General features: G+C 41.4%; 1 protein-coding gene across 1 annotated transcript in view; it reads left to right on the forward strand.

Moving 5' to 3' along the window:
• Positions 1 to 10317, forward strand: part of RAB6B (RAB6B, member RAS oncogene family) — an 84341-nt gene extending 74024 nt beyond the window's left edge. The window contains exons 5-8 of the mRNA XM_060242143.1: positions 604 to 715; positions 1044 to 1137; positions 3056 to 3122; positions 8761 to 10317. Of these exons, the coding sequence (XP_060098126.1) occupies positions 604 to 715; positions 1044 to 1137; positions 3056 to 3122; positions 8761 to 8825 (338 nt within the window). The 3' untranslated portion in view covers positions 8826 to 10317. The remainder of the gene's footprint in view (positions 1 to 603; positions 716 to 1043; positions 1138 to 3055; positions 3123 to 8760) is intronic.
• Positions 10318 to 12218: the final 1901 nt, after the last annotated feature.

The following is a 12218-nucleotide window of genomic DNA, read 5'->3' on the forward strand; positions in this document are numbered from 1 at the left end:
GACCCTAAAGTCTTGATGACAGACTATGAACAAATTTTACCTGCCTGATAGCTCCAGCATCATCAAGCCGTCACAACTTCCATCCTCATCAATCCTGGTTTGACACCATTTTAAAAAAATCTTAGCGATATGTGCATAATTGACAAAAAGTGGCAAGACCCTGTGGGTACCTTAAGCACAGCAAGAGACACATTCTAAGCAACTGCAAAATTTTTGAGGGTTTAAGATTTGTAACACAATCATTGTTTAGTCCATGCTCCTAGAAAATAGTCCCTACGTGGATGAGCCAATCAGCTGCATTGTTTATGCACATGTGCAAAGGCCGGGCTGTCTGATAGGTAAATGATAGGACAGGCACTCAGTGAGGTGGATTATGGTCAGGATGTGTGATTGGGCAACTGTGTTTCAAGTAAGGATGGACAAAAACAGGAGCACCTCGCTGATGGGTTAAATGGTGCGTCCGACTGCGGCCAGTGAGTGTTTCTTGCTTTCACTTCCAAGTGTCCCACAGAAGTATTAGTCCTTTAAAAACCAAACCTGTCACTACTGGAAAACTGGCCTTTTCCTGATATCCATCTTCCTTATTTCTCTTTTCTCTCACAGATCTCAACTCCTTCCAGCAGACATCCAAATGGATTGATGATGTTAGAACAGAAAGAGGAAGTGATGTCATTATTATGTTAGTAGGCAACAAAACAGATCTTGCAGATAAGAGGTAAATAGAAAATGATAAAATGGAATGGAGACAACTCCTTTTGGAAAAGATGAAGGTTAAAAATCTTTGAATCACAAGAAACTCACAGAATGGCATTAAGCCATTTATTATAAAGGAGCTGTGTTGCCTCTTGTCATAGGAACAGCTCCCTAGGGTGACAACTCCTGTCTTGACCATTGTTGAATCCCCTACTGCATTGTTAAATTAGAGGACTTTGGTAGAATTATCACAGTTTCTCACCATAGGCCCACTCCTATTCCCAGATAAACTCCCTATCCTAGTTGCCAAGAAACAGTTATCATTTCTTTGCTCTGTGTGTCCATCCCAGGCAGATAACAATTGAAGAAGGGGAACAGAGAGCTAAAGAGCTGAATGTCATGTTTATTGAGACAAGTGCAAAAACAGGATACAATGTAAAACAGGTAAGAAAGGAAACCTACTTTTGGGGTGACAATGAGTAGGCAAGAACTTCAACTGACAGCTTGGTCCACTTTGGATACCACATGATGTTTGTTTTCCCTTGCATGATGATTAAGAAAATTATGTGTACCCTATCATTTGAAAAATATATCTGATTTGCCATGAGTACATAGCAAACAGCTATGCCAATAAAGGTTATTGGAAATGTAACATAGCAAACTACTCATGGCAGATTATCCCCATGCAGGAAAGTCATCATGATATGAAGCTTGTTTGGTATCAGGCAGAGAACAGTGTGGAATATGAGAGACCAGAGGTCAAGTATAGGTAATAGGCTTCTAACCTTGGACATTCCTATTCTTCCTTGGGAAAATTCGTTAAAATGATAATGAAGAGATTTTTAAGAAGCCAAAATATCCAGCCACTAGTAGTGGGATACATAACTGCACAGAGAGGAAATAAAAATTGGAAAGAAATGTATGCAATAGAGAAAAATAGGTTTAGTATTAGAAATCAGATCACTTGGGATGCAGAACAGTGAAAAGAATATTGAAATCCCTTTTTATGAGAGAGCAATGGTTACAATATATATTCTTTGAACTCTGGCTTCTAAGAATCAGTCTGCTTTCTAGGACTGCATCTAAAGGATTGGGAGACAGACTAGTCCCCACTACTGTCCCTCAAGCACATGTTGCTGGAGAACAAAAGAAGCTGGAACAGGAATTTGCTACATAGCCACAGGCTCTCCAGAAGGAAATTTAAACTGATTCTGTCACAAAAATAGATCCTTGCCCTTAAATAGAGAAAAAATTGTTAGAACTTGGCAGAAAAGTGACCATTTATCCCTTGTCTCATGCATCAATCAGTAGTTTGCAAGCACCTGAAGTACAGCTACAATAAACCAAGAAGGAAAACTTATTCTAAGATCAGATTCCCATTTCCCAATCTAATGAATATTGATTCAAATTATGCAATCTTGCATGCTGAACCTTTACTTACATATTCTGTCCTTCCTGCTGTAACAGATAGTTTCTAGCGTACAGATAGATCCCTACTATATGACAAGCTGATATTTTTTCCCAACATTGGCAATAGCTGTCTTAAACTGGCCAGAATCCAGAACAACTGCCATCCTTCTGAGAACCTTGTAGTCAAAACGATTTTTTAATTTTAAATACACTGTTGTGTTGCTTGCTAATGGGACTTGTACAGTTCTGGTGGCAGTCATGTTTGGGGTATCCTAGTTGAATAACCCAAAACAAAAACAGGAGTTTGCTTGAACTTTAAAGATGAACAAAACTTATTTCAGCCTAAGTTTTCATGAGTCAGAGTTTACTTCTTCCAATCCCCAGGAGCCCTTGCAGGAAGATAAACCTATTTGTTTTGAAAGAAGAGCTGTTCATGAACATTAACTGGTCATGCCCCACTTCCAAGCCTAGGTTGTTCTCCCTGACAGGCTGTGGCATGGATTGCTTGCTGATGGTCAAGTTATTTGGTCTGTAAATATTTTTGTAGTACACTTGCTCTTAGCATGTGGCATTCTGCTGTCTGGGAGGGAAGGGTATATGGTTCTACACTCCATGTGCATATGTGGGAACTCAATGGCCTTTGGGTCCTTTGAAACTCTATAATTCTCAGGAATAAGCCACATTTTGAGCATCAGCAACTATTATCATTATTTTCATGGGCCCAGTGAACCATTTCCTCTTGTGACATGTATAAACATCCCCAACTCTTGTTTTCAGGGGGCAAATAGTCTGGGTCCCCTACTGCCTGTTTAACCAATTTCTCAAACACTTTGATTTTGCTGCTTACATTTTGCATCTGGAATGCAACTCAGAAGTACTATTCATAATTGTTTTGCTTCTTGATTTTTCCCTCTGGTCTGCCTTTTTTATCCCGCACCACACATTTCTTTAGCTCTTCCGACGTGTTGCTTCAGCTTTGCCAGGAATGGAGAGTGTTCAAGAGAAGAGCAAAGAAGGAAGTATCCTTTGGTAATAACAGTGGCTTCTTCCATAAGATCCTTTTAGTTCAGGACTCTGTCACTCTTAGATGCGATGGAACTGTTTTCACACACAAGGCTTAATGTTTCAGTTGGGTTTGTTCTGCAAATGTGAAACTATCACCACCCAGAATGCTTTCTCTTCTGCATGTCCTTCAGAGAGAGGTTCAAAATCAAGTGAAAACTCACATGGCAAAGACTACAGGAAGTAACATGATTTATCCTATGTCACCCTGTCATCAGAAATTGTCAGAGCAGAGAACAACTTATCTCCCCCTAGCTCAATAAATGTATCTCTAGAAATGGGTGAAAATGGAAAACTAGGGAGGGGAACAATGAGGCAGTAGGTCATTGCAAATATAAGCTAATGTGAGCATAATTATTAATAGGCCAGGGCAAGTGTATTTGCTGCTCTTTTTTAAAAAAAGAAAATCAGAATTCTACATTAAGGGTCACTGAATTCTCCAGCTTTATCATACACTCGTATCACCATAATATATTCTGCTTCTGCTCATGCTTCTGCATCCATACATCACTGGATATTGTGCTGTCATTGCACTGTAGTGATAATTTGCAACTTGATTTTCCTGATTAGACAGCCCAATCCAGTTGCAAATACTTGTTATAGTATATATTGAAGTGTGTATTTACTTATTTCTTTCCCCTGCTCCAAGGAGGCCAGATTGATATACATGGCTCCTTCCCACATTTTATTTCCACAGGAACCCTGTGGGGTGTATTAGGTTGGGAGCACACCTAGCCCAACATCATCCAGTTAGTTTAGTGGCAGAGTGTGAATTTGATCTCGATCACCACTGACATAACGGGACACCGTATCAGTTACCATTTTTTATGTCTAGTCCGGTGTCTTAAGCTAGGCTGAACTGTGGGTCCAGTACCTAACATAATTCCTTGCCCCTTGCCAGGTTCTGTGTTCAGTATGATTCATGCTAGATACATTTGTGTGTGCATGCACACATGTACACAAGCGCATGCAAATATATCCAGCATAAGTCATACCAAACACAGAACTTGGCTTTTCTCATTGTGGAACTTTTGATTTTCTAACACACAGAATGCTTACCACTATTCTCTAATATCAAGCAACAGAAGCTTCCTCACTGCTAGATAATGGCAGATGTTATCCATGTTAAGGATTTTGGTTTGTCACCTAACAATTTGGGTATCCCACAGATAGCCAAGTGCTTTTATTTCATATGATTTGACTAAGGTCTTCTTGTAATGACTTAAATAGACTTAGAAAGGCATCTGTTTAGAAAACAGTCACAACCCAGCCATACTGGAGCTGGTCTGGGGAGTTGTTTGTCTCTAGAAAATCTTGCATTGATTCATAAAAACTGTTCAACTTTGTTTGGTTTTCTCTTGTAAGGAAAAGCTGAGATTCCATAAGCCATGTGCTGTCCTTGATTTTATTGTGTCTGAAATTACTGCTTAGCCAGTTGCTGGAATAACATCCTTGGGTATTTCTAAGCACCCATCAGCTATTCCCTTGCAGACATAAATGGTCTCATTAGACTGAACCCAGAATCCCCCTTTTCCCAGTTATGGAATCAACACAAAAAGAAATGCATCAGACTAGAGCAGTACTAATGAATATGGTCCAATTAAATGTTATTTATTACAGAGAAGTTCATGGTTTCCAAATTAAACATAGCAGTAATGGCACACGTACACACCCCACTGCCACTTTCTGTCTCTGAAGCTGGCAGAAATAGAGAGGAATTATTACAAAGGGAGTGCCTGACATTTCCTTGTGGAGGGCCAGAGATGATCCGTATAATTGTCTCTTCTAGTTTTAATAGCTATTCTTTAGTATGATTTAGAAATTAGCTTGGTTTAGAATTCCCTATTGACTTGCTTGGCTCTGAGCTCAAGGGAGTTCTGGAAACTGATGCGAAATGACACCAAATTTATCTTAAAGGACTTCCAGCATCTTTACTTTAGATTTAGTACATTGTCCCATGTTTCCTCTTGGCTTCTAGAATCTTATTTCCATTCCTAGTGCCTTTGAATTATTCTTCCTCCCTTAATCTTTGCTCAGTGTCTCACTTTGATATAGCTACTGACAAATGTACCCATCAGCATCACCAAATTTTGTACATGTTTTGGGGTACATTATAAAATCCTTCTTCTTGGATATTGTCTGGCAGTTTGAGCTTCTGATGTGGGGGGATTTTTCTTTCCTAGATAGTTAGATTCTCAGCCTTAATTTTTTGGGGGGGAGGAGGCAGGGGGAGTGCATATTTATTTGGAGTTACTCAGACTTTTGCTCCAGGGTTAGGCCTCTTTTTTTTAAATGAGATATGGAGAATGAACCATGATTTTTAGAAATACTCTTTGGAAAGAAAGAAAAAAAATCTGTAAATCATTAGTTTAGCGCACAGACCGAGGAAATTTGAAACCTATGCAAGGATGATTTTTGTGATAGAGTCAAGCATGTTGATTTTCACTTGGATCTTCCTTCCCTGCTTGTGCTTTTCTTTCTGCTACCTAATTTCTGCAAAACTTGCCATTTTATTCCTCTTTGGTTGCCATAATGAGGCCTCCCTGAATGAAAACAAAAGGAGCCAAAAATTAGTGTCCCAGTTATCCTCTAGAAGGCAACATTAGGCTTTGGACCCTGTAGGGTGCTATGTGAAACAGGATGCTGGACTAGATGAATCACTAGTCTGATCCAGCAAGGCTGCTCTTATGTCCTCTCCTTGGCCAATCTAATTAGTGAAGGGCAGGGGAAGAAAGTGGTAAAGCAACATACCTCCCCCCCCCCCCCAAAAAAAAATATTTCAACATTTTACTTCACCTAGAAAACCAGCATGCCAGAAACAAGGGTGGTTTTCCATGCCTTGCTGCTTTTCTATATTGAGGGGGTTGGTTGGTTTGTTGCTTGGGCCAACATTCAAACACTAGCACTGTCTGAAGGACAGAACAGAGCTTGTATCACTTGATTCTGCTGTGAAAACCGGCCTCTGGTGTTATGTGCAGCAAGAGAACTGCTGAGCCTGGCTTTAATTTCTCTCAGATTGCCCCAGAGGCAACATGCAGCAGTAGGACATTGAGTATCATCTAAAAAACCAGCATGTCAGCTCCAACCCACTGTGGTGGAAGACAGAGAAGAAGTCTCACTGAATGACTGCAACTCTTCCAGCCTAATTGCTAGGGAAGGTCAGCTCCTGAGGGGGTGTGAGGGGTCTCAGCTGCGTTTAGTATATATTCCATATGTTGGCATCACTTGTAGAGAACACAGCCTGGGCTGTGCAAGAAAGAGGAGATTTGTTTGTGACTGGTTAAAACAGACATGGCTGTGTTGTCATGCCCTGGAGGATGAATTCCCTGGTTCGGCCTCAGTCGAAGGATACTTTTCTGTACACCTGAGAATGGCAGGATGAAACAGCTAGATATCTTTACATACATTGATGGGTGTGTTTTAAGTGACGGTCTGTGGCTCAGTGATAGAGTTTATGCTTTCATGTAGAAGATGCCAGGTTCAGTCCTTGGGAAGCTTCCACTTAAAAGGAGTCCCTGGAAAGCCACTGCCGGGTAGAAGCAGATAGTGCTGAGCTAGGCACAAGTCTGCACAAGACTCCTCCATTGCCAGATGTCTACTGAGTCAGCTGGCTGCTTCAAAAGATCTCTCTGCCTACTCCTTTCTTTTGCAAAAAAAAATCTGTAAATCATTAATTTAGCTCACAGACCGAGGAAATTTGTCCCTGCAGAATGAAGGTGAAGAGGGGTTCTAATTGGCAGTTCAGTCATGTCAGTCTTCATTTTCATTGGAATTTTGCTGATGTCTCATTAGTTGCAAAAGGGAAAAAGGTAGGTGGGGAGTACACAGTTTACCCTCCTTGTCTAGTTAAACCAATAGATCCCTTGCTTGGCTATGAAGTCACCCAAGAGCCAAGCACAAGTCTGTTGGTGCTGAAGCAGCTCTGGGGTGGGATGGGAGTAGCTGGTTTGCTAAATTTATTTATTTATTTTATCATTTATATCCCGCCCTTCCCATGAAGTGGCTCAGGGCGGCTCACAACAGATAGTCAAACATAAAATTAAACTAGCATTTAAATATATAAGCATTAAAAACATTAAACATTACAACAGTATGTATAACAGGAGTCTGGTAAAGCTACATTTAGTTTCTCATATCAGTTAGGTGTAAGCTAGCCGGAAGAGGGTTGTCTTATAGGCCCTGCGGAACTGAACAAGGTCCCGCAGGGCCCTCACCTCCTCTGGCCGCTGATTCCACCATGTAGGGGCCATAACAGAGAAGGCCCTGTCCCTAGAAGATTTTAGGCGGGCTTCTTTTGGCCCAGAGATAGTGAGAAGATTTTGGGTTCCCGATCTCAGTACTCTCTGGGGAACATGTGGGGAGAGACGGTCCTTCAGGTAGGCAGGTCCCAGGCCATATAGGGCTTTAAAGGTGATGACCAGCACCTTGTACCAAACTCGGTATATTACTGGAAGCCAGTGCAGAGTCCGAAGACCCGGCCGAATGTGCCCCCATCTTGGGAGGCCCAATAACATTCCTTCATTCTCCCCACTTTCTAAGATTTATCTTCTCTCACACATAAATACTTCAACTGCTCTTGGATGGAGGAGATGCCAAATGGGCGCAGACAACTCCATGTCCCGCTCCTGCTTGCCGATTCAAGCCTGAATTGCAGCAACAAGCATTGGTGGTTTGGAGAATTCTGGGCTGAAGACTTGCTCACTTCAAGACCCACCTGTTGCTGCTTGAAGGGAGGGCTTCAGCAGGAGGAGAACAGTGGAGAAACCCAGAACACTCAAGCTGCTGCTGCTGCCGCCTCCAATATAATGTGAGAGGAAGGGAGTACATGGGCCTTTGCTGACCTACTCCATCACATTTGCTTAGTCATGATAAGTCATAGCCAAGACCTAGGCAGTTTCTGTCTCTGATAAATTCTAGAGAGTACTTAGTCTACTGCAACTAAGTGTTGGGGCACCTTAAAGAGTAACATATTGACTTGGCATAATCATTTGTAAGCCAAGGCCCACTTAGTGCTTCTGACAAAATGTGCCTCACAAAAGCTTATATTGCAGTGAGCCACCTTAAAGATTACCTGTATTGTAATTTTTTCAGCGCTTTTCAACTAGCAAAAGGTTTCACAACTCTGTTCCCTAATGCTTCACCTAACCTTTCTTTCAGATTTATTGCAAGAAATAATTTGCCCCAGTGAGCTTTAGGGGTAAACAGGAGATTTGGAGCATCCAAAGCCAGTGCTACAGCTTCTCTATCATTTGCTGGTTGTAACAGAATTCTTAGAAATGTGACAATATTATTTTCATTATTTGCCCCCTAGAATCTGGATTCAGAAAGCATCTGGTATTTTGTGAATAGCATTTGCAAAGTGAACCATGACAGCCGATTTCCACATAAATACCTGCAAATAGGTAGCAACCGGCATGTAAGCAGACAGTTTATAGGATGATATGCAGTCTTTATTTGTTATTAGATTTCTAGCCTACCAGCCCTGCAGAGCAGGCTTAAGCCAGGTTAATGACTAGCCTATCAAAAGCCACCACTATGATGTATGGGAAGCTACCTTTACCCCTTTAGTTTTCTACCTTAACTTTTTTTCTTCAGTGATTGACATAAAGTTGGACAAACCACAGGAACCACCAGCCAGTGAAGGAGGGTGTTCTTGTTAATGCAAAGCGCAGGATTCGTCAGCTCCATTTGACACCACACGCTTGTTGTGTTGCTTCCTATTGGTTAGCTTCCTAATACTACGACTTGAGTTATTAAATGGGGAGAATCTCTTTTCTCTCTCTGTCTCTCCAGGGAAGGGAGGGGAGGGGGTGGCAGGGATCAGAATACATTATTCAACAGCTGGTTCTATTTTATTTTGTTGGGTTTGGCTGTAATATATTGTACTTTATTAAAAATGCCAAAACAATTCAGAATTTTAAATAAGACACTTTAATTGTGTGAATACAGCTCTCGGCCATGGGGACTTGTATCTTTTTTGGGCACTTTTTTTAATTGTAAATTTGTAAACTTACAGAGACAACCCCAAGATTATACAGGCTGGCTAATTTCAGTGTTTGGCATAAATAGTAGACACACCTTGTAGGAGACTAGTCCCAAATTCACAGTCCAATGACAGGCTAGCAATGTGTGCTGCAGTCGCCAATATGCAAAAGGCCTCTGACTATATAGCCATGTAGAGGTGGACGAGAAAGCTACAACTAGAGACACTTTGTTCATGATACAGGCAGTGCACCTCCATAGCTCCCAAATGGCTTCACAGGGCCTATAGTGCATGCACATCTTGCTATCATGTTTCATACTGCATTTTATTATACTACGAGAGCAGTTTCTTTGTAGCACTGCTAGGGCAGGTACATGTTTTAAGATTGTCACTTGTCACATAGTCTTAAATCCATTTGAAAAAAAATCACACTAGCTAGCAGAAGCCACCACGCACATACACTAGGGGTGTATTTGTGAAACCAATGGCATTGCTGTCACTTTAAATGTACAGTTGTCCCATGGGGTTCTGATCATCTTTGTTCTCTGCCAGCACATCACAGCCAAATATGGCTGCCAGTTTAACTTTAAAATTGTGTTGAAGAAAGCACTCAAAATTGTTGGGGGGGGGGGGCATTACTCCATTGTGTCCAGATGGATTAATCTCTAAGCTTATGGTTAGAAGCAGATTCCTTCAAGGAAGCAACTCAAAATGGTGGCCAAGATTTAACCAGAACTGTCAGTTAGTCATTTCAATCATAGTCCATTGGGACCAGCTCACTTTTAGCCGAATGTACTATTCATGGTGGTTGATCATTATTATGAGTGATAATAACTTTTGCATGAGTGGACAAAGAGAGGAAGAAGGCCCTGTTGCTTAAGAAGAGAAGAATGCTTTGGCAACAAAGATGCGATAGATAATGTATTTAATTTTTGTATACGTGTGTGCATGTTTTATATTGACATAAAACATACATTACACACTCACACACAATATACATGCTTGGTTTCTCCCACTGTTATGACTTGAATTGCAAACAAGAAACAGTTGTGGAAAATTACAATTGCTGCAGTGTGTGGGTCTAGAAGGTTTTTGTTATTGTTGAGGAAAAGTGTGACTTGTCATGTCTTCAATAAATTAAACTCAGATTCATGTGTAACTGGAAAAAAGTGCATAGAGATGTATCTCCAGTTGTTGTTCAGTGTGTGATAGCAGCATGTAGTCACATTCTGGGAGCACTACTGAAGGAATAGCGATTATGAGCTGACATGTTACCTCACTTTGTCATATCAGTCACTATAGCATCGTAACAATTCCCACATGTTGGTCAGCAAAACTCTTGGCCCGAGTTTGGAAATGTCACAGTGATTACCACAATGCTACAACTAATATGCTGATTTTTCTTTTCTTCATTATAGAGTAATACCATTTTTGCATACTGTACAGCAACACACACACCACCTACCAGCACACATTTTGGTTTCTTTTGCTCATTAGGAGCCATAGCGTTGCTTGTCTAATTGTAGCCTGCATCCAGAACTAGTGATCAAATGTCTGAATCTTTCATACTTGTCTGAAATCAATCCTTTGACCCAGCTCAGCTTTGCTGCTGTTTTCTCCTCCCTTCTCCCCCACCTTTCACATCATCCTTGAAGAACTTCCATGACCCTCCTATCTTGTGGTTTTTCCCTCATTCATCATGGAAGCAGATGAATATTTTCACTGGCATGTAGCGCCTCTTCCTCCATCATTACCCCACATTTCCTTCTTTTTTCTGCAAAAAATAATTCAAGATTTTGGATTAAAGTGACAGACTTTGCATATTTCAGAGTTAAATCATAAGCAACCTTGCTAAAGCACAAATATGCTGAGAAGTCTCATTGGAATATAGTTTTCCAGGGGCAGATTTTATTTGGGAGGGGCTGTGTTGGCATGCGGAAGGTCATAGGTTCACTCTCCGGCATCTTCACTCAAAAGGATCAGGTAGGTGATGTGAAAGGACCTCAGCCTAAGATCCTGGAGAGTCATTGGTGGTCTGAGCAAATACTGACTTTGATGCACCAAGGGCTTCATGCAGTATAAGGCAGCTTCATGTGAAGGACTGCTAAGAAGGGTCCATCAGGAGACCACAAGAAAGCATTCTTCAAAAGATCAAACCAGATGAATAGAAAATGCCCTGTAAAAAAATCAATGCTAATAAAATTTAGCATATGAGATAAATGATCTGAAGCACTTGCATTTAGTAACCAAGAGGAAGCAGAAATATGACATACAGTGTGGGGGTTTGAAGAGAGGGTTAAAACAAGGATGCCAAGTACAAACAGCAAAACTCTAAATTAAAACTACAGGCATTGTTTCTACCATTTTGTGGAGTTTTAATTCCTCAACATAGTTTTGTTAGATTTCAGATTTTTCTGCAAACTTGGGTCTTCAGATTTGCAGAGAAATCCCCCTATCTGTCCCAGGCTCCATTTGTAGATCTATTGATCTACACACACTGATTTCCCACTAGCCTTATGCCAATCTTACACTCCTCCGCGGGGCTTCTGTTGGATTTCACACTATCTGCCCCAGGGCTGCAACTAGCTTCACCTTTTTTGCACAGCAAACAGAAACTGGTTTTTAGAGGATCTTATTTGCTGTGTGAAAGAGGTGGAGCAAGTTGCAGTCACGGCAACTTGTGTGAAATCCGATGGAAGCCCCACTGAGAAGAGGAGAATGAGAGCAGCATAAAGCTAGTGGGAAATTGGTCACTATGAACCACTTTGATATATCAGTGTAACAATGTTTAGAAACCATAAATTGCTAAGACAGGGGTCCTCAAACTACGGCCCGCGGGCCAGATACGGCCCACTGAGGATCTTTATGCGGCCCGCCGGGTTATGGCAAAATCAGACTGGAAGTGATGTTCGACCTAAACTCGTGTTAGCAACGCACACTTCCGGCACTGGGCTGAGGCGGCGGAGACAGAGTGTGAGGTGATACCGAGGTGAGGTGAGTTCCCAGGCCGGGGTGTGTGGTGTGGGGAAGGGAGAGAGATGCAGAAGACGGAGAACTGACGGCCCGCGGC

This window comes from Heteronotia binoei, chromosome 6 (assembly GCF_032191835.1).
Source record: "Heteronotia binoei isolate CCM8104 ecotype False Entrance Well chromosome 6, APGP_CSIRO_Hbin_v1, whole genome shotgun sequence".
Lineage (NCBI taxonomy): Eukaryota > Metazoa > Chordata > Lepidosauria > Squamata > Gekkonidae > Heteronotia > Heteronotia binoei.